Source organism: Heloderma suspectum, chromosome 2, assembly GCF_057233095.1.
Source record: "Heloderma suspectum isolate Gila_16-S chromosome 2, 16-S_ref, whole genome shotgun sequence".
Lineage (NCBI taxonomy): Eukaryota > Metazoa > Chordata > Lepidosauria > Squamata > Helodermatidae > Heloderma > Heloderma suspectum.
In genome coordinates, this window is record NC_139459.1 from 168,611,567 (window position 1) to 168,632,856 (window position 21,290).

Below are 21,290 nucleotides of genomic sequence, written 5' to 3' on the forward strand. Positions count from 1 at the left end.
TATACCCAGTCTCAGAAGAAGCAGTTTTTCCGCAATAAAATGCAGGGCTAGTGCTGAATGGCCACGACGTCGTGGAAACACAGAGACCTCACCACACAGCCAGGCTGGAGTAAATTGCTGATGGGAACACAGCCCCTATTTCCCTTCTTTCACTTTACAACACACCTCTGTCTTGGAGAATCCTACACGCCAAACAGGAATAACACAGAAGGAAAGCAACACCACCGGGTCAACTCTGCCTGGGGTATCTCTAGGGATGTTAGAGAATTCTGCGACAGATCTCAGTGAGGCCGAATGCCAGTGCATTCGGCCCCCCGAAATCCATCGTGGAACAGCCTGCCCCCCCGCCCCCCATGGATCCCCCCCGGGACGAGACTTACCTGAGGCGGATGTTCCGGGCGGCGGCGGCTCCAGTGGCGGCAGTGGCGGCAGTGGCGGCGGTGGCAGCAGCGGCTGGTCTTCCGACTGGCTGCTGCCACCGCCATTTGCAGTCTGTGTCTCCCCCCCCCATAGACGTGATAGGCTACGTAAAGACGTACGTAGCCTATCACATCTGGGTTTTTAAAAAAACCAAAACGTGTACGCAAATGGCGGCGGCTACAGCCACCGCCATTTGTGTTCCTTATTTTTCGCCGTCTTAGTCTACGTCAATATTTACATAGACTAAGACGAAGAAAAGAAAGGGGAATGCAAATAGCGCCCACTACGCTATTTGCGTTCCCCTTTCTGTTCTTTGTCTTAGTCTACGTAAATATTGATGTAGACTAAGACGGCGAAAAATAAGGAACGCAAATGGTGGCGGCTGTAGCCGCCGCCATTTGCGTATGTGTTTTGTTTGTTTTTTACCCAGAGCCCTCCGCGGCAGGAAATCCGGCTGCAGACGGCCCTGGCCTGCCTGGGCCTGGCCGGCTGCTCCATGGAGCTGCCACGGGGCATAGCTGGCCGTCGAGGATTCCAGGGGGAGGGATGGAACGCTTCCCCCCCCCTGAACAGAATCCGCGAAAAGGTAAGTCACTTTCATACATCCCTAGGTATCTCTAGTGAGAGTGCAAAGATAGTGGATGGAGAACCAGAGATTGCTGCATTTGGCACCAGACAAAATGCACCCACTCTCAGATGTGTCATATTGTCAGGACTGGCAACCTCAACAGGACTTACTTCCAAGTAGAAATGTATTGGTTTGCACTAATTGTGAACAATTGCTTTGATTTGCCACAGGTGCCTTAAACCTGGAATGCCTCCTGGAACAGTGCTATTTTCAGGAGGTGCTGGAAACAACAGTGTTGGTGCCTGCCTGATCGCCAGGGGCAGGGAGTTCCAAAGAAAGGGGGCCACCTAACAATGTATTTTGGGATGGAGAATCAATGACTGATCTCCAAGAGGAGCCAGCCACTGCTTTCAGAAATGGAGATCAGCGATTGCTTCTCTATTCTAAAATGCATTTCTAGGTGTAATAGACCAGCATAACAATATATTTGTTTTATTGTTACTTTGTATTTTATATTTAGAAACACAATGATAATAAAACAAGTCAGATAAAAACAGGATAAAAGTGGTAGTAGAACATGATAAAACAAAACATTAAGCCAGCAAGAGGGGTAAAACAGTGCAGAGATGTAAAAGCACTAAAAATAGTTCCAAAAATGCTTGGGAATATATATATATATATATATATATATATATATATATATATATATATATATATAGCTGAGGTTCAATGCTGAGGTTAGGGTTGTGGCTGCATCAAAATCTTTTCAGCAACATTTTTTTTTCAAATAACAAAATCCGAGCAATAGGAAAAACAGCTGGGAATGAGGCTGTGTTATAATAGGTGTTGGTTCACAGGGATACTTACAGTAATTTGATTCTTGCAGATATCTCTGGACTCCAACAATGCAATCAGGGTAAAGGCTGTTAACGATACACTTGGTTCACCATACCGATAGCCTCCCTAGAAGGAAGCAAAGGATGCGCGTAAATCAGCAACTGATCTGGGCAACGAGATCTGGGCAACGAGCAGCAGAAATAACAACAGAAGGGTAAGTCACCCCTCAGTTAAAAGAAGCATCTCTGAGAAGGCTGGGGAGAGGGGTCCTCAATACCCGAAGCCTAGAGAAAAAAATACGAGCACTTGCTAATGTTAGTGCAGAAGACCAAAGCTCCACAGGACACAGAGCATGGAGCCTGCCTCCCAAAATGAATGTGCGACATCATCCAATTCAAGATTGAAATCTACCTTTCTGGAGGAGGGTGTTTTCTCCAGGCTAGTGGCACTCTTCCCTTTGAGGGGATAATTTGTTTTCTCTGGACCAAGGGTAGGGAACCTCTGGCCCATGGCTTGAATTTGCCCTGCCAGGTCTTTCCATCCAGCCCACAGTGGCCTCCTGTGAGATCCTTCCCCCTGCCTGAACCCTTACCCTCTTGGAGAAGGGAGAGTGACTCCTGGCTTAGCTGCTGCCTTGAGAAGTGCTCCTCAAGGTGACAGCTCAGCTGGCATCTCTCACCCCTCACCTTTCCCATGTGTGAAAGGGGCATGTATGTGAGTGTGTGAGAGTGAGTGTGTGTCAATGAGGTCCGAGCAAGCACATTGCGGCCTGCATGCCAGCAATGGTGGTAGCCCTGCTCACTGCTGGCGTGCATCCCCCCGATGTACTTGTCCGGAGCCAATTTGACCCTCAGTCTAAAAAAGGTTCCCCACCTCTAGATTTTACTGTTAAGGATTCCAAGACTGGCTACTCTCCTCCCTCATCACCCCTTACATGTTTTCTGCAATCCTCTCTCTGCTGTACAGAAATCCTGTTTCTGTTTTCAACTCCATGCCTTCTGCTATGCCCCCCTTTATGCTTGGGACATCCATCCGCTCTCCATTCATCAGACCTTCTCCTTCAAGTCCCTCCTCATGATCCACTCTTTTTTGTTGTTGTTCGAGCAAAGCCTTACTTGATCCACTGCAACTCTCTGCCACTATTTATCTATATTGCTCACATCTCAAATTATGTTGTGTAACAGCGACAGCATGTCACCATCATGTGTGAAGCTTCCAACGGGCAACTGTCATCAGTGACAGTGTGACCAAAAACCAAGACCAACAGACCATCTGGCTACTATACAGTGTGCTGATTCCTGTGTTCTTTTGAATTAGGAAGTCAAGTATACGTAACAGCAGAAAAAACAAAAAAGAATACCGTCATTGCTGTGGATGACACAGGGGCTTCTTCATGGAACATTCCATCTGGTTTTTGCCTCTCCAGAATCAGCCATTTCACAGATCCGCAAAGGACATCGGCATTAATAGTTGCTAGTTTGAAAGCCATGGCAAAGACCTTTGCAATATATGCTGTTATCCTGTGGGGAATATGGTTCATCAGCCCAACCATTTTAAGAAAGCTCTTAGTATAACCCCCTTCACCTATCCTCCCCCATGGCCTTGCAGCCCAATCCTCTTCCTCTGCAGCTTGCGGGCAACAATAAAACCAGGGTCAGAGGTATGATTTTTTAAAAGCAAATATCTTATATTTTATATTCTAAGCTTTTAATTCTGACCACCCACCTCTTCCAAAGCCTATCTGACTGATTGAAAAAATATATTCAGTAGGCTCCGGTTTATTTGACTGTAATCATACCTGCCTTTAGGGCCCGCACACCTTTGTAATGGGGCTCCCAAGACCCTTCCAGGATTTGAATTTGTCCCTCAGACCCAAAATGGTTCTGCACCCCTGCCTAAGAGCATATCTATAACACCGATGTTAACCCTAGGGAACTGTAGTTTGGGGCAGTGGTCAAGGGAGTGAGAGGCAGCTGGCAACCTCAAACAAAAAATGTTCAGCATTATTATGAAACTGCAATTCCTGGGATTTTTTGGAGATGCCATGACAGTTAAATTGCCATAAAAAATCAATATAGGTTTGTAGTGTAGATACGTAGATATGTCCAAAATCACCTTTTAGGACAGGGATTGGAACTTAATTGGAGGGTGAGGCAGATGACACGCCCCCCCCAGCCCTCCACAGGCCAGATGGCATAAGTGGGTGAGGTCACACCCCTCCATCCAGCACTCTGGTCAGGGACCATGTTTGGGCTGGGAAACGACACACACACTGAAACCACCCTGACCAAGATGCAAGGTGGAGGAGCGCCCTTCCACCCAGCATCTTGGCCAAGGACCTGGCTTTGGTGCGTACAAGCTTTCCCCAGCCAGGGAAAGCCTGTGCACACCAAAGCCACCCTGACTGAGGTGCCCAGTGGGGGAGCACTCCTCCACCGCACACCTCGGTCAGGGCAGTATTGTCTGCCCTGCACCTTCCCCATTGGGGAAGTTATCTCAGCATGCTGTTATCAGAGATAACTATGGGGATTCCTGAAGATAATCAACTTGTTTAATGGTGTTAATTATTCATTGTACAAATAGATGTTATTCAGTCTCCACTGTCTGCCTTAGTTGCTCATATCTTAAAAGGGGGATACGGAACCTCCAACCCAGGGCCCAATTTGGCCTGCCAGGCCAGTCCATCCAGCCCACTGGGCCTCAGCTGCAGCCCCACCACAAATCCTGCTCCTTCAAGGCTAACCGGGAGAGGAATCCCCATAGTTATCTCTGATAATTTAAAGGCTCCAATAATAATTAGGCTGTAATCCTATACTGGGAGTAAGTCCTAAAGCACTCACCTGAGAGTAAGTCCCATTGCAGTCAAAGGGGCTTACTCTGGAGTAGACATGCATAGGATTGCATTGTTAAGGAATTAAGAACAACAACAATAAAAATCTACATAACAACAAATCTCCAGGAACAGATGGGCTCATTTCAGAATTTTATAAATCCTTTCTTAATGAAATAGAACAGCCTTTGTTGAATACTATTAATGAAGCTATACAATTAAAAATATTACATAAATCATGGGATGAGGTAAAAATCATGTTGTTGTTTATTCGGTCAGTCGCTTCTGACTCTTCATGACTTCATGGACCAGCCCACACCAGAGCTTCCTGTCGGCCTTCGCCACCCCCAGCTCCCCCAAGGTCGAGTCCGTCACCTCCAGAATATCATCCATCCACCTTGCCCTTGGTTGGCCCCTCTTCCTTTTGCCTTCCACTTTCCCTAGCAGCAGCATCTTCTCCAGGGTATCCTGTCTTCTCATTATGTGGCCAAAGGACTTCAGTTTTGCCTTTAATATCATTCCCTCAAGTGAGCAGTCTGGCTTTATTTCCTGGAGTATGGACTGGTTTGATCTTCTTGCAGTCCAAGGCACTCTCAGAATTTTCCTCCAGCACCACAGTTCAAAAGCATCTATCTTCCTTCGCTCAGCCTTCCTTATGGTCCAGCTCTCGCAGCCATAGGTTACTACGGGGAATACCATTGCTTGAACTATGCGGACCTTTGTTGTCAGTGTGATGTCTCTGGTCTTAACTATTTTATCAAGATTTGTCATTGCTCTCCTCCCAAGAAGTAAGCTTCTTCTGATTTCCTGGCTGCAGTTAGCGTTTGCAGTAATCTTTGCACCTAGAAAGACAAAGTCTGTCACTGCCTCCACGTTTTCTCCCCCTATTTGCCAGTTATCAATCAAGCTGGTTGCCATAATCTTGGTTTTTTTGAGGTTTAACTGCAACTCAGCTTTTGCACTTTCTTCTTTCACCTTCGTCATGTGGTTCCTCATCTCCTCCTCGCTTTCAGCCATCAAAGTGGTATCATCTGCATATCTGAGATTGTTAATGTTTCTTCCAGCGATTTTAACTCCAGTCTTGGCTTCATCAAGCCCAGCACATCGCATGAAGTGTTCTGCGTACAGGTTGAATGGGTAGGCTGAGAGTATACAACCCTGCCGTACTCCTTTCCCAATCTTAAACCAGTCCGTTGTTCCGTGGTCTGTTCTTACCATTGCTACTTGGTCGTTATACAGATTCCTCAGGAGGCAGACAAGATGACTTGGTATCCCCATACCACCAAGAACTTGCCACAATTTGTTATGATCCACACAGTCAAAGGCTTTAGAATAGCCAATACAACAGAAATAGATGTTTTTCTGAAACTCCCTGGCTTTCTCCATTATCCAGCGGATATTGGCCATTTGGTCTCTAGTTCCTCTGCCTTTTCTAAGCCCAGCTTGTACATCTGGCAATTCTCGTTCCATGAATTGCTGGAGTCTACCTTGCAAGATCGTGAGCATTACCTTACTGGCATGTGAAATAAGTGCCACTGTTCGATAGTTTGAACATTCTTTGGTGCTTCCCTTTTTTGGTATGGGGATATAGGTTAATGTTTTCCAATCTGTTGGCCATTCTTGTGTTTTCCAAATTTGCTGGCATATGGCATGCATCACCTTGACAGCATCATCTTGCAAGATTTTAAGCAGTTCAGCTGGGATACCATCATCTCCTGCTGCCTTGTTATTAGCAATGCTTCTAAGGAGCATTCAACCTCACTCTTCAGGATGTCTGGCTCTAGCTCACTGACCACACCATCAAATCTATCCCCGATATTATTATCCTTCCTATACAGATCTTTCGTATATTCTTGCCACCTTTTCTTGCTCTCTTCTGCTTCCGTTAGGTCCTTGCCATCTTTGTTTTTGATCATACCCATTTTTGCCTGAAATTTACCTCCTATGTTTCTAATTTTCTGGAAGAGGTCTCTTGTCCTTCCTATTCTATTATCTTCTTCCACTTCCACGCATTGCTTGTTTAAAAATTATTCCTTATCTCTTCTGGCTAACCTCAGGAATTTTGCATTTAATTGGGCATATCTCCCCCTATTACTGTTGCCTTTTGCTTTCCTTCTTTCTTGGGCTGCTTCCAGTGTCTCAGCAGACAGCCATCTTGCCTTCTTGGTTTTCTTTGGGACGTTTTTTGATGCCGCCTCCTGAACAATGTTGCAAACTTCTGTCCATAGTTCTTCCGGGACCCTATCTACTAAATCCAGTCCCTTAAATCTATTCTTCACCTCCACTGCATATTCATTAGGAATATTAGTGAGCTCATATCTAACTGATCTGTAGGTCTTCCCTGTTCTCTTTAGTCTGATTCTAAATTGTGCAATAAGAAGTTCGTGATCTGAATTACAATCACTGGGGCATTAGATCAGGTGGCTCCGAAATGCCCTCTCCCCCTGAACAGGGCTCGGACTGCACCATGGTTCAATCCATGGTTATGAGCTCTGAAACAGGAGGTGAGACAGCTAGAGCACCAGTCAGTGGCGGAAGTCTCGCTCCAAAGACGAACAGACACGGGCTAGAGCTGTATCTTCAGCCTATCACGTGGCGGTGAAGGCAGCAAAAAAGGAATATTATTCTACCTCTATTGCGTCTGCAGAGTGTTGTCCCAGGAGGCTGTTCCAAGTGGTCTGGAGCCTGGTCGGTCCTGTGGCTCCTGAACCTCTGGAGCATTCTAAGGCCTCCTGTGAGGCCTTGGCAAGGCACTTTGCAAATAAAATTGATCAGATTAGGAGTGTTACTCTGCACGCTGTGGATACAGTTAATGAGCAAGAGACGGCCTGTGGCAAACCGGTTTTGTGGGATTGGTTCCAGCTTCTTCCTCCTGATGAAGTGGAAAAGGTGCTTTCATCTGTACGGCCGACCACCTGCTTACTTGATCCTTGCCCATCTTGGCTCATTATGGGCTGCAGAGAGAGACTGGGTGAGGGGATCAGGGCGGTGGTGAACGCCTCCCTTGAGGAGGGAGTGATGCCATCAGCCCTCAAGGAGGCAGTGATAAGACCGCTCTTAAAGAAGCCCTCCTTGGATCCTCAAGTTCTGAACAACTTTCACCCAGTCTCAAATCTGCCATTTTTGGACAAGGTGATTCAGCGGGTGGTGGCGATGCAGTTGAAGGCACACTTGGAAGAAACTGATTATCTAGACCCATTTCAGTCGGGCTTCAGGGTTGGGCATGAGACAGAAACGGCCTTGGTTGCCTTGGTAGATGATATGAGGAGGGCTCTGGATAGGGGTGAATGCTCCTTCCTTGTTCTCCTTGACCTCTCAGTGGCTTTTGATACCGTTGACCACGGTATCCTCCTGGACTGCCTGGAGGGGTTGGGCATTGGAGACACCGTATTGCGGTGGTTCCAGTCCTTCCTCTCTGGCAGGTACCAGAGGGTAGCACTGGGAGAGGAGGTTTCGGACCCGTAGCCACTCACTTGTGGGGTGCCACAGGGTTCCATCCTCTCCCCGATGCTATTTAACATCTATTTGAAGCCGCTGGGGGCTATCATCAGGAGGTTTGGGGTGCGGTGTCATCAATATGCAGATGACACGCAGCTCTACCTCTCGTTCAAATCTTCATCAAGGTTGGCCGTAGAATCCCTGTCCAAATGTCTGGAGACGGTGAGTGGCTGGATGGGGAGAAAATGAGGAATAAGCTGAAGCTGAACCCTGACAAGACCGAGGTACTTTTGGTGGGAGACAAGAGGAGGCTGGGGGATGTTGACCTGGTGTTGAATGGGGTACGGCTACCCTTGAAAGACCAGGTCTGCAGCCTGGGGGTCATTTTGGACTCCCAGCTGTCCATGGAGGCTCAGGTGTCAGCTGTGAGCTGGACAGCGCTGTATCAACTCCATCTGATACGGCGGCTGCGCCCCTTCCTTCCCGACCATCTGCTCCCATCGGTAGTACATGCCCTGGTCTCCTCTCGTTTAGACTACTGTAATGCGCTCTATGTGGGGTTACCCTTGAAGATGGTTCGGAAGCTGCAGCTGGTACAGAATGCGGCGGCTGGCCTGATTAAAGGCAGCCACTGGTGAGATCCCATCACTCCAGTGCTGAAGGAGCTGCACTAGTTACCAGTTGTTTTCCGGGCCAAATTCAAGGTGTTGGTTTTGACCTTTAAAACCCTATACGGTTCCGGGCCAGCCTATCTTAAGGAGAGCCTCCAGCAACACCAGGCAGGCTGCTTAACAAGATCAGCCTCGGATGGCCTTCTCTCTGTCCCATCAGCCAGGACAGCTAGACTGGTGGGGACGAGGGAGAGGGCCTTCTCTGTGGTGGCCCCCACTCTGTGGAACTCCCTCCCTAGGGAACTCCGCCATGCCCCCTCTTTAATGAGCTTCCATCGTGCATTAAAAACGTGGTTGTTCAGGCAGGCATTTGGGGTGGGTTAGGGTATTTTAGAAAATGTTTTTACTGTAGAATTTTATTGGTTTAAACTGTTTTATTGTATGCTGTACATCGCCCAGAGTGGCTGGGTGACCAGCCAGATGGGCAATTAATAAATTTAATAATAAATAAAAATAAAAAATCAGCTCCAGGTCTTGTTTTTACCGACTGCATAGATGTCCGCCACCTTTGGCTACAAAGGATGTAGTCAATCTGATTTCGGTGTCGACCGTCTGCTGAAGTCCATGTATAATGTCATCTCTTAGGTTGTTGGAAGAGAGTGTTTGTTATGCTTAGTGAGTTGTCTTGGCAAAATTCTATCAGCCTATGTCCTGCTTCATTTTGTTCTCCCAGACCATGCTTGCCTGTAATTCTAGGTGTCGTTTGACTACCCACCTTAGCATTCCAGTCTCCTGTAATGAAAATATTATCTTTTTTTGGCATACTATCCAGTAGGTGCTGCAGATCCTCATAGAACTGATCTACCTCTGCTTCTTCAGCATCTGTGGTTGGGGCGTATATTTGGATCACTGTGATGTTAAATGGCTTACCCTGAATTCGAATTGAGATCATTCTGTCATTTTTTGGATTGTATTCAAGCACTGCTTTAGCCACTTTATTATTAATTATGAAGGCTACTCCATTTCTTCTGTGGTCCTCTTGTCCACAGTAGTAGATCTGGTGGTCATTTGATGTGAAGTGGCCCATTCCAGTCCATTTCAGTTCACTGACACCCAAAATGTCTATATTTAATCTTGACATCTCCCCAATAGCAACATCCAATTTGCCCTGGCTCATAGATCTTACATTCCAGGTTCCTATGGTGTGTTGATCTTTAGAACATCGGATTCGTCGTTCACCACCAGCACCATTGGCTGCTAGCTGTCCTTTTGGCTTTGAGCTAGCTGCGTCATCATATCTGGGGCTAGTTGAACTTATCCTCTGTTCCTCCCCAGTAGCATTTTGACCATCTTCCGACCTGGGAGTCCCATCTTCCGATGGTATACCGACATATCTCTGGTTGTACTGATCCATTTAGTTTTCATGGCAAGAAATGGTGGGTTGCCGTTTCCTTCCCCAGGGATCGTATTTAGTCTGATCTGTCTGCCATGACCTTCCCGTCTTGGGTGTCCCTTCACGGTTTAGCTCATGATATCATTGAGGTGCTCAAGCTCCAGCACCACGATCCCCTTTGCTGAAGGGTAAAAATCATAGTGCTAACAAAACATCTCCTAGTTCTTTGTCCTCTCCTAGTTCTTACAGATCAGTATCCTGAACCCTTTTAAAATTTGGACCTCAATTATAGCATTGAGATTAATTAAAATGAAACCAGATTAATATAGGTTTGGGTCAGACATGATTAAGAACAGAAAAGTGTCTACCCAATATGGTATCTAGTGGACATAATTAAATTAGTAAATGGTTTAGAACAGGAGTGTGTCTTGCTCTTCCTGGATGCAGAGAAGGCATTTGACAGAGTTGAATGGAGCTAGGTAAGGTTGTCCACTTTCCCCATTGCTATTTGCTCTATCAATAGAGCCCTTAGCAATAGCAGTTAGGGAAAATCTCAATAGCTGTGGAGCACAGTTTGGTTCCTTTGTAACAAAAATATCTTTATATGCAGATGACATTGTACTTACTTTATCACAGCCACAGAAATCTTGTAAAGAGCTAAATTACTAGCAATATATAGAAATATATCCGGATATAAGATTAATTATAATTCAGAGTGGATAGATTTAATATTCCATTTACAAATAAACAGAAGCTTGTCCAACTGACAGCTGGACATCAAAACCTCTATCTGGGATTATGGTTAACAGGGCAATTTTTTTTAAATGTAGCATTCAAACACGATTAACTATATAAAGAAGTACAAAAAGATCTGAACTTGTGGACATCATTGCCAGTTTCATGGGTGGGAAGGATCTCAACAATTAAAATGAATATCCTTCCAAAATGTTATTTCCATTTATTAATATTCTACTCCAAGTGTCAACATCTATTCTGAATAAATGGCAAAAATTGTTGCTTCAGTTTATCTGGTCTAGAAAACCACTTAAGGTGAGATCTAAGATAGCATGGGGGTTTCTAATACTATATCCTATTATCAAACTGTCAAAGTAGCCTCCCTGAATGATCGGTTTCTTTCTGATAAATACCAGGATACCTAGAAAATTGTCTTCCCATATATATATATATATATATATATATATATATACACACCAAATTGACCCAACATCTTTGGAGGAGGCCTTGTTGGTCATACTACAACCAACTGCATATTGTCAAGTAACGGCGTGTAAGCAGGCCATCTTGATAGTGGCACCCACCCTCTGGAAAACTCTCCCACATGGGCTCCGAGAGGCAAAACCTGTGGCAAACTTTAGACACCTCTTGAAGATGCATTGGTTTACTCAGGCTTTCCCTGATGTGTAATTTCACTTCTCTATTTTACTGTTTCTGTGATGTTTTTACAGTATCTATTATTTTATATTGTTTTTATATTGTATTTTATGTATTTATGTAAACTTCTTAGACGTCATATGATATCAAGCAATATATAAATAGTATAAATAAGAATAAATAAAAGTAAAAATACAATACAATAAATTGTTAGAAACAGAAGAAAAAATCTTAATAGAGATTTTAAGGGTGCAATATCATATCAGGAAAAAACGTATGTATGTATGTATGTATTAGATTTATATTCCACTTTTCTTCCATTGTGGAACTCAAGGCAGCTACATGTGGTTCCAAGGTGGTCTCCCCTCCAAGCACTGACCAAAGCCAGATTTGCTTAGCTTCAGCAAGATGGCTGCTTCATGTGCCTTCAGACATATGACTAAGATTCTGCCTGTTCATTCCTCTTTAGAGGTATGGTAAAGATTAAAAGAAGTTTTTGTTCTGGATTATCGCCATGAGCACCATGCTTTTATAATGAACAATGAAAGTATATTTCTGGTACGTCAGGTGATGTATCTTTAGGAGACAAAATATTATGGAAAGACCAGAAAATTTGGCAAATGGTTCAAATATTTTGACATACAAAGAGGTGGTGAGGGCCATGGCGCATGGGAGGTATAAGACCTCAAAGTTCAGGTACTTCCAAGGATGACATACTGTAATGTCTTTATATAGAAAATATAATGGAATGAGGAGTAAATAGTTTTGAAGTACTGATTGGTATTAATAATTCCAAATGTCTTATAAGCCAATTTTATGTATTTTATTAGATCTAAGAGAAGTGCTGGTACTTTTATTAAAAAAATGATAAACGATTTGGAACAAAAGATCCCAATATAGAAGAGGGAATGCATATGGAGGAATATATGAAATAAATTAATACCAGCTAATTTGAAAGAAAATGTTTAAAAAAACTCAATTATCAATGGTATTTGACTCCCTACAAATTAAACTAGATTTATACTACAGATCAGGATTTTTGTTGGCCATGTGGTAGTGGTGAGTCATGTGGATTTCTTGCATATATTTTGGAATTTTCCAGTTATACAGTCCTTTTGGACCAATATTCTGAATCTGGTTAATGAAATAACTGACTGCTCAATAACACAAAACCCTACAGTAGTATTATTGCTTTACCTTAAAAATTTGGTTAAGAGCACTGATTTGGAAGTTGTTGTAAACCTGCTCATGGCAGCTAAAAAGCGTATAGTAGCAAATTGGAAGAAAGCTGTTGCTCCATCAATATCTGAATGGTATGGTAGAAAATGGAATATCGCAAATTTATAGAAATTAACTTTTATGGAAGATCAAATCATGAACAATAAATACGTTTATTGAAAGATAGACTTTATCTGAGGTGACCTGGAATAGTAAATATAGGACAATATTCTACCATATACTTTATTTTCTTTATTGCAGAGCAGGGGTGGGCAACTTTGGAGGGTCCAGGGGCCAATCTTTGCCTCCCAGATCCCACCAGGGGCCACACTCCCTGCCACTGCCAATATTGTAATCGCAGGGCAGCAACCCCCCCACATTTCCTCTTTAAAACAAGATGCACAGTTTGCACGTGCCTTGTTTTAATGGCAAACCACAGTCCCAGAGCACAGTCACTGCACACCTTTATTTTGTTTGCATAATCATTAATTTTGTATGATAACAATAAAAATAAAAGACTGATTCAGGCCCTGTGCTCAGGCACAACATCAAAGAAGCTAGACAGAAGGGAATGGGTGAGGACGGGAAGGATTTCAGATCAATTCAAGTATGTCAGAGTGAATTAAGGAGTTTTTAAAAAGCAACCACAGTAACAAAAGATGCCAAAGAGTAGGGATGGCAGAGAATTCCGCCATGGATTCCAGTGAGGACAGATTCTTTAGAATCCGCCCCCCCTGGAATCCGTGGCGGAACGGCCTCCTGCCCCCCTGCCCCCCCGTGGAATCCCCCCGGGACGGAACTTATCTGGGGCGGATGCGGCGGATCTGGCGGCAGTGGTTCCGGCGGCGGCTCAGGCAGCTGGTCTCCTGGCCGGCCATGGCCGGGCTGCTGCGACTGCCATTGGCGACCTTGCAGCTGTGATAGGCTACGTAAGTATTTATGTAGCCTATCACAGCTAACCCCCCCCCCAAAACCCAGCGTACGCAAATGGCGGCAGCTACAGCGGCTGCCATTTGCGTTCCCTATTTTTTGCCGTTCTAGGCTATTACGGTGAAAAAAAGGGGAACGCAAATAGCATAGTGGACGCTATTTGCGTTCCTTTTTTCCCCTCCGTAATAGCCTACGTGAATATTTATGTAGGCTAGAATGGTGAAAAAAAAAGGAACGCAAATAGCGCCCACTACGCTATTTGCGTTCCCCTTCTTTTTGCCGTAATAGCCTACGTAAATATTTACGTAGGCTAGGACGGCGAAAAATAGGGAATGCAAATGGCGGCCGCTGTAGCCGCTGCCATTTGTGTATGCCGTTTTTTGGGGGGAGGGGTTGCCGTGATAGGCTACATAAATATTTACGTAGCCTATCACGGCAGCCTGGCTGGATGCAAATGGCGGCTGCTATGGCGGCCACCATTTGCATCTGCAGCAGCCTGTCCGCAGCTGGAAATGTGGCTGCGGACAGCCCTGGCCGGCTGCTCCGTGGAGCTGCCGCAGAGCGGAGCTGGCTGGGCAGAATTCTGGGGGGGAGGACTGGATCGCCTCTCCCCCCACCGCGAATCAATCCGCGAAAAGGTAAGTGAGTTTCGTACATCCCTACCAAAGAGTTCCTATGAGAGGAAGCAGTGGCAGAAAGGGCCACAGGTGAGGAACGATCTAGTATGAAATTTGGGTTCATGTGGAGAAGGGGACCAGAGGAATGGAAAAAAGCAAGAAGATACATAGGAAGAGGGGAAAATAGTAGGGATATACAAAAGTCACTTACCTTTTCGCGGAATCTTTCGTGGTGGAGGGGGAGGCGCTCCATCCCTCCCCCCGGAATCCTCGACAGGGGGGGAGGCGATCCGCTCCTTCCCCCCGGAATCCTCAACGGCCGGCTCCGCTCCATGTCCAAGCTGCAGAGCAGCCGGCCAGGGCCGCCCGCACCCATATTTCCAGCCACAGACAGCCTGGTGTGGACGCAAATGGCGGCCGCCGTAGTGGCCGCCATTTGCATCCAGCCAGACAGCTGTGATAGGCTACGTAAGAATTTATGTAGCCTATCACGGCAAATGGCGGTGGCGGCGGCTCTGGCGGCGGCGGCTCCGGCAGCTGGTCTCCTGGTCAGCCGCGGCAGGGCTGCCACTGCTGCCATTGACATCCTTGGACCGTGATAGGCTACGTAAGAATTTATGTAGGCTATCATGGTTAACCTAAACAACAACAACGCAGAGTACGCAAATGGCGGCGGCTACGGTGGCCGCCATTTGCATTCTCTACTTTTCGCCGATTTATCGTATGTAAATATTTACGTAAGACAAAACAGTGGAAAAAAAGGGAAACGCAAATAGCGTAGTGGACGCTATTTGCGTTCCTTTATTTTTCACCGTTCTAGCCTACATAAATATTTAGAGATCACAATTGCATTTAAGGAATTGGGCTTTGATATGTGCCGTGTCAGTTGAGGGGCTTCTCTGTTATTTCTGTGGTCATTGAGAGGGCAAGCCTCATTCAGCACAATGGGAGAACCCTCACAATGGGAGAACTCCCGCCCCCGGCCCGACTGGGGTCATGGACTGTATTCTAAATATTTACGTAGGCTAGATGTAAATATTTACATAGGCTAGAATGGCGAAAAATAAAGGAACGCAAATAGCGTCCACTACGCTATTTGCGTTCCCCTTTTCTTTCGCCGTTTTATTTTACATAAATATTTACGTATGATAAATCGGCGAAAAATAGAGAACGCAAATGGCAGCTGCCTTAGCCGCCGCCATTTGCGTATGCTGCTGTCAGGGTGGACACTAAGCCCATAGAACTTCAGAGCAGTTCTGATTCTGAGGAGGAACAGCCGTCCGTGGGAGAGGAACACGCTCTTCCCTCCCAGGCCCTGCAGCTGGCAGAGATTCCTTCTACCGGCATTCCAGACATAGATAGCAGTCCTGGGAGTGAAAGAGCGCAGGAGGAGGACCGGCTGGATGCTCGACGCAGAGAGCGATGAGCTATGCAGGGTGCGAAAAGGAGGCGTAGCGCCTGTTTGGCGCACAAGCAACGGTTGCGTCCAGAGGACCCAAGGGAAAAGGGGAGGGACTCTCCCTAGCCCATAAGTTCAGGGTCTGCAAGTGATTCTCATTCAAACGGGGACCAACTGTTTCCAACCCGGGGCATAGATTACTCTGCTGTTCATAGCTTAGTTGCTGGTGATAGATTTATTAAGTTGTAGAAGGAATAAAGCCTTGAAAAGAATCCTTTGTCTGTGTCTGGAGTTGCCTACTGGAGTAGACTGAAAGAGGCCGGCTAGGGCCTCCTGACAGCTTGGTCCCCATTGCTCTTTTTTCTCTCTCTCTCTCGCTCTGCTCCTACTGCCAAATGGAGGGTGCCGGAGACCTGACGGTGCAGGCTCTGGCACAAGAGAACCAGATTCTCTGTGATCAAATGGCTCAACTGACGGCTGCCGTGCAGCATCTACAAGCTGCGGTTCAACCCCCGCCACCTCCGATTCCCCCCTGCCACAAGTGCCCAGTGGCCTTGCCAGAGAAGATTTCTGGGGAGAAGGGACTTTTTCAGATTTTCAGGGCCCAATCGGAGCTGTACATGGGCCTTCGACCTGAGGATTTCCTGATGGAACAGGTTCGTGTGGGCTTCATTGTTAACCTACTTTCTGGCATGGCCGCTAAATGGGCTTCAGATCTCCTTCTCGGTAACGACCCCCTGCTCAGGGACTATCAAGGTTTCATGACAGCGATGGCCTGTTTTATTGGTGACCCTCTGCGTATGCAGACGGCTTCTCGGGAGATTCGCCGCCTCAGGCAGGGCAAGGACTCAGTTACCAGCTATGCGACAACTTTTCGCTTGCTGTTGCAGGATTTACAGTGGAATGATGCCGCACTGGTGGCTCAGTTTTTTGACGGTTTAAACGACGAGATCTTGGATGAGTTGGCGTGCACGCCCAGCCCGCCGACTTTGGGGGACCTCATCCAGACCTGCCTCCAGATAGATAGTTGGCTGGAGGGGCGCCAGCAGACCTGGTGGGGTGCCGGGGGCTGAGATTTCCCTCCTCCCATTCCCCCACATTTCCTGCCCACTCCCCCACCCCCGCCCCTGTGGTGGGGGCAGAGGAGACCATGATGCAGCTAGGAGCTACCCGAGCCCCGCTGCCGCCAGAGGAGCTTGAGCGCTGGTGAGCTGAGCGCCGCTGCTTTCGGTGTGGAAAACTGGGCCATTTCGCTAAGACCTGCTGCATTAGATCCGCAGCTCCTCTGTCTCCCGTTCCTCTCCTTCCCCCTCCTCCTTGTCCCCAGGCCTGACTAGTCTGCCCCCCAAGCCTGTTGGGGGCCTCCAGTGTGGGGGTCAGTTCCCCACCGGGTGGGTGCCTTCCGCAACCCCCCCACCCTCCCATCTGCTATTGCCGGTTCACCTACGCTCCTCCCAGTGGGGTGGGGTGGAAGCCCTGGCTTTAGTGAACTCTGGAGCTACGACCAGTTTCATGGACGAAACATTCGCTCTCTTCCACAAGATTCCTACCCTGCCCCTTCCTGCCCCCTTGGCAATGGAGACCATCGATGGGCGTCCTCTCTCTTCGGGTGCGGTGACCCGGATTACAGTTCCACTCACTCTGTGTGCCCAGTCCCACATTGAGCAGATTCAGTTTCACTTGGCCAAGGTTCCCCTAAACCCAATCGTGCTGGGTGTTTCCTGGCTCTCTAAGCATAATCCTCAGATTTCTTGGGGGCTTCAGCAGGTGGAGTTTGCGTCTCCCTACTGCCGGGAGCATTGCCTCCTGGAGGTGGCGCCTGTCCCAGTCCAGGCCTTAACCCTTTCCTCTCCCTCCTCATCTGTTTCTGGCAGTTCTTCAGCTACTGTCATCCTCCTAGAGAAGTATGCAGCTTTTCGGGATGTTTTTGACAAGAGGAAGGCCGACCAGCTCCCCCCCCCACCGCCCTTTTGACTGTGCTATTAACCTCATTCCAGGGGCGACCATCCCCGCTGGCTGGCTGTATTCGATGTCAGAGCCGGAACATCGAGCTCTGCGTGAGTTTTTGGACACAAATCTGAAACGTGGCTTCATTCGCCCTTCCTCCTCCCCCGCCTGCGCCCCTACCTTTTTTGTTGCCAAACGATCTGGAGAACTCCGCCCAGAGCACGACTATAGAGCCCTAAATTCGGTCTCCATCCCTGACAAGTACCCCCTCCCCCTCATACCTGAGATGCTGGAGCGCCTAGGGCAAGCCAAGATTTTCACAAAGTTGGACCTGCGTGGCGTCCACAATCTGATTCGCATCCGGGAGGGGGATGAGTGGAAGACCTCTTTCAGAACCCGGTACAGAGCGTATGAATACCTAGTGATGCTGTTTGGGCTCGCCTGCGCCCCCCCCCCCACGTTTTCGCATTTTATGAATGCCATCTTCCAGGACTATTTGGACACTTTCCTCATTGTATATCTCGATGATTTACTTATATTTTCTGAGGATCCCCACGCCCATCAGCATCATGTCATTATGAGGAGGATAATGTAAGCCGCCTTGAGTTCCTTGCGAGAGGGAGAAAGGCGGGGTATAAATGCAATAAATAAATAAATAAATAATGTCTCTGCCGTCCTCCAGCGCCTCTGCGAGAACCATCTGTCTGCCAAGCTGGAGAAATGTGCATTTGACCTAACCTCTTTGGACTTTCTTGGCTACATTATCTCAGCTGATGGAATCAGGATGGATCCTGCAAAGGTCCAGGCTGTCCTCTCCTGGCAGGCTCCATCCACCAAGAAGGACTTGCAATGTTTTCTGGGTTTTGCAAAATTTTACAGAAAGTTCCTGCCCAGCTTTGCTCAGCTGACATCTCCTCTCACAGACCTCCTTAAGGGCAGGAAATCTCCTTTTCATTGGATGGCATCTGCCCAACAGGCTTTTGAGGAACTTAAGAGGCTTTTCAGTTCTGAGCCGATCCTGTTACATCCTGACCAGAGGAAGCCTTTTGTAGTGCAAACTGATGCCTCTGACTTTGCAGTGGGGGTGGTGCTTTTTCAACCAGATCGGGCGGGCAGCGGGTTGCAACCCTGCGCCTACCACTCCAGGAAGCTGAACATGTCTGAGAGGAATTATACCATCTGGGAGAAGGAACTGTTGGCCATCAAGTCCGCTTTGGAGACCTGGTGTCATCTTCTAGAGGGGGAACAGCACCCAGTCGAAGTTAGAACTGACCATCGAAACCTCGAACATCTTCAGACAGCCCGTGCCTTAAACCAGAGTCAGATTAGGTGGTCGCTTTTTTTCCCCCGGTTCCACCTTAAGATTTGCCATGTGAAGGCCTCCGACAACCTACAAGCGGATGCCCTTTCTCGTAAGCCAGACCTCCAGCCAGCGGGTGAGGGAAATCCGCCCCCTCTGATTCTTCCCCCTCAGAGCCTGGTGGCAGCTGTGGTGCCTCGCTCTTGGGAGGAGCTCCTTCACTCTGCACAGGCTCAGGATGATTTTGTTTGCACAAAATTGGAGGAATTGGGGCTAGCCTCTCTCCCCCCCCACCCTACCCCTTTCTCTTTGCGAGGTGGCCTGCTTTACCATTCCAGCCGGGTCTACATGCCTTCCAGACCCCTCCATGAGAAGGTCCTCCATCAGTGCCACGACTCCCCCACAGCTGGGCATTTTGGCATCGCCAAGACCCTGCACGGAGTGATGCGGGATTTTTGGTGGCCTCGTGTGTGTCGGGACGTCAAGTCCTATGTCGCCTCCTGCCCAACCTGCCAGCGGGCGAAAGCCCCTCAGGCAGGCCCACAGGCTTGCTTCACCCCCTGCCTACCCCCTCAGGACCTTGGAAACTGCTCTCCCTTGACTTCATCACTGACTTGCCTCCCTCACACAGTAAGACCACCATTCTGGTGGTGGTGGATTTGTTTTCTAAGATGGCCCATTTCATCCCCTGCTCTGGGTTGCCCACAGCCAGGGAGACAGCACAGCTGTTTTTGGCGCATGTTTTCCGACTCCATGGATGGCCCGAGGGTCTCATTTCGAATAGGGGGGCCCAATTCACTGCCCATTTCTGGAGAGAGCTACTTGGGCTTCTCCATGTGACGCTCCATCTTTCCTCCGCCCACCATCCCCAGACGGATGGTCAGACCGAGCGCACCAATGCGATTCTGGAGCAATATTTGCGCTGTTATGTCAATTACCAGCAAGATGCCTGGTTTTCCTTGCTGCCTCTCGTGGAATTTGCTTATAACAATGCCTGCCATGCTTCCATCCGCCAAACTCCATTTTTTGCCAGTTTTGGTTACCACCCCAAGGCTTTCCCGTCCACCCTAGCTCCGTCTTCGGTGCTGGTGGCCCACGACTTTTTAGAGGAGTTGAGAGAGGTACACCACCTCTTACAGGACTCCCTCGAGCAAGCCAAGACAGCCTACAAGGCCTCTGCGGACCGATGGTGCCAGCCGGGTCCGTCTCTGCAACTGAGGGACTAGGTTTGGTTGTCCACCCACTACCTCCCCTCTCACTCACCCGCAAGGAAGCTCGCGCCTCATCGCATGGGGCCTTTCTAGATTACTGCCCAGATTAACCCTGTTGCTTTTTTCCTAGCTCTCCCCCCCCTCCATGAAGATCCATCCTGTTTTTCATTGGTCCTTGCTGTCCCCCCTGGTTTCTGGTGACCCTCATCGCTCGACCGGCTCCCCCCCTGCCTCCAGTGCTGATGGAGGGGGAGGAGGAGTTTGAGGTTGCAGAGATTCTGGATTCCCGCCTTTCTCACGGACGCCTGCAATATCTGGTGGACTGGAAGGTGTACAGGCCAGATGAGCAATCCTGGGAACCCGCGGAATATGTACATGCTCCGTTGCTGCTGAGGTGTTTCCACCAGCTGTACCCCCACAAGCCTGGGGGGGGGGGCTCATGGGAGTGGGGATGATGTCAGGGTGGACACTGAGCCCATAGAACCTCAGAGCAGTTCTGATTCTGAGGAGGAACAGCCGTCGGTGGGAGAGGAGCGTGCTCTTCCCTCCCAGGCCCTGCAGCTGGCAGAGATTCCTCCTACCGGCATTCCAGACATAGATAGCAGTCCTGGGAGTAAAAGAGCGTGGGAGGGGGACTGGCTGGATGCTTGACGCAGACACAGAGAGCGACGAGCTATGGAGGGAGCGGAAAGGAGGCGAAGTGCCCATTTGGCGCGCAAACAACGGTCGTGTCCAGAGGACCCAAGGGAAAAGGGGAGGGACTCTCCCTAGCCCATAAGTTCAGGGTCTGCAAGTGATTCTCGTTCAAATGAGGACCAACTGTTTCCAACCCGGGGCATAGATTACTCTGCTGTTCATAGCTTAGTTGCTGGTGATAGATTTATTAAGTTGTAGAAGGAATAAAGCCTTGAAAAGAATCCTTTGTCTGTGTCTGGAGTTGGCTACTGGAGTAGACTGAAAGAGGCCGGCTAGGGCCTCCTGACAGCTACGTTGTTTTTTGTTTTTTGTTTAGGTTAGCCGTGATAGGCTACATAAATTCTTACATAGCCTATCATGGTCCAAGGATGGCAATGGCGGTGGCGGCAGCCCTGCTGCAGCCGGCCAGGAGACCAGCCACTGGAGCCACTGCCGCCGGAGCCGCCGCATCCGTCCCAGGTAAATGCTGTCCTGGGGGGATTC

The 21,290-nt window shown here is 48.1% G+C and overlaps 1 protein-coding gene across 1 annotated transcript in view; it reads right to left on the reverse strand.

Moving 5' to 3' along the window:
• Positions 1-21,290, reverse strand: part of LOC146353172 (venom factor-like) — a 149,671-nt gene that overhangs the window by 53,740 nt on the left and 74,641 nt on the right. Inside the window, 2 exon segments of the mRNA XM_084835879.1 lie at positions 1,856-1,951; positions 3,186-3,345. Of these exon segments, the coding sequence (XP_084692005.1) occupies positions 1,856-1,951; positions 3,186-3,345 (256 nt within the window).